General features: G+C 56.0%; 1 protein-coding gene across 1 annotated transcript; it reads left to right on the top strand.

The window, feature by feature from the left end:
* The first annotated feature begins 226 nt into the window (after positions 1–226).
* LOC109761767 (dehydration-responsive element-binding protein 1H-like) lies at positions 227–1,405 on the top strand. Its single transcript, XM_020320588.3, has one exon. The coding sequence runs from the start codon at positions 507–509 to the stop codon at positions 1,239–1,241; it is 735 nt and encodes a 244-aa protein (XP_020176177.1). The 5' UTR covers positions 227–506; the 3' UTR covers positions 1,242–1,405.
* Positions 1,406–1,693: the final 288 nt, after the last annotated feature.

The following is a 1,693-nucleotide window of genomic DNA, read 5'->3' as shown; positions in this document are numbered from 1 at the left end:
AAGCCCTTTCCAGTTGCCACCACTATGCCAGTCGCTAGCCTCACGAGTCGCGAGTCACGCGTGGCACCTGACCTGACCTGACCTTCTTCACACTCACTTAGCGAACAGGCAAACGCCCGGCAGGAAAGCGCCATGCTTCCCACGTGCTAACATAACGCGCTGCAGGAAAGCGCCACCATGCCACAAATCGACGTTACAGAGAGCGACTTAACAACACGTGAACTCAGCAGGCGGCTACGAGCAGGGATGCTAGACCAAGACGCGTCTTACCCGCTGGAGTGCACACAGAACGGCGTAAGCTGCGTTTCCAAAGCGCGTCTTGCCATCCGGCGAGTGGACGCGACGCAGCAACGCGGCTAAGGAAACAGCTGTCATCTTATTGTTACACGTATAAATGCGCGCACGCACGAGCACGACACTAAGCAACACTCTCACTCTCTCGCTCGAGCACAAGCCTCAAGCTAGCTACCACCACCGAGCCATCGACCGGCAGCCAGCCAACAGCCATGGACATGAGCCTCGAGCACTCGAGCTCTGCCTCCTCCTCGTCCACGACCGAGCGCGGCGGGACGGCGTGGCCGTGGCCGCCGAAGCGCCCCGCGGGCCGCACCAAGTTCCGGGAGACGCGGCACCCCGTGTTCCGCGGCGTGCGGCGCCGTGGGAACGGCGGCCGGTGGGTCTGCGAGGTGCGCGTCCCCGGGGACCGCGGCACACGCCTCTGGCTCGGGACGTACTTCACCGCCGAGGCCGCTGCGCGCGCGCACGACGTCGCCATGCTCATGCTGCGCGGCCGTTCCGCCGCGTGCCTCAACTTCCGGGACTCCGCGTGGCTGCTTTCGGTGCCGCCCGCCTTCTCCAACCTCTCTGATGTCCGGCGCGCGGCCGTCCAGGCCGTCGCAGACTTGCTGCGCCGCCCGGAGGCCACCAGTGCCGCTGCGGCGGTCGAGGAAGTCGCCTCCAGCGTGGCCGTCCCGTCGTCGTCGGCGTGCAGTGTCCCCTCGTCCGAGACGGCGCAAACCTCCGGTGATGCCACTTTTGAGGCGCCAGCCACATTACATATGGACATGTTCGAGCTCGACTGCTTGTTTGGGGAGACGGACTCGGACACGTACTACTACGCGAACCTTGCGCAGGGCCTGCTCATGGAGCCACCGCCTACCATGGCCACCGGGGCGTACTGGGACAATGGAGACTGCGCAGACGGCGGAGCCGGAGCTGATGTCGCGCTCTGGAGTTACTAGGACGTTTGTAGCTAGAACCAAGTGGTAGCCTGGTAGGATAGATGCAATGCATAGCCTTAATTTTATATTTAGACTAATTAAACTAACACAGTAGCCCTCTTAGAGATGGATATATTCATAAAATTGTAACATTGAGATTTATTTTTTCATAAACATATGCCTGTTATGAGAAATTGTTGATCATATGTTATATTTTGTTAAATTTGCTGTGTGTGTGCGCGCGCAAAATATGGAAACAGTGCCTAAGTTTAGAAAACATTTGTATTCCTCTTCCTCTTATTATTAGATAACTATTACTTCTAATCAATCCGATCCAACAGAATGCATATAAACTTAAGTTTAGCACTTTCAATATCTAGCGTAGTAAAGATTTATAGGATGTTAGTTATGCTATTTTCTTTGATTTCTAAGATGGTACTTAATAGTTAGTGTAGCAATGTCTAGCAACTTGA

This window comes from Aegilops tauschii, chromosome 6 (genome assembly GCF_002575655.3).
Source record: "Aegilops tauschii subsp. strangulata cultivar AL8/78 chromosome 6, Aet v6.0, whole genome shotgun sequence".
Lineage (NCBI taxonomy): Eukaryota > Viridiplantae > Streptophyta > Magnoliopsida > Poales > Poaceae > Aegilops > Aegilops tauschii.
This window is presented reverse-complemented; position numbering and strand designations above follow the sequence as displayed.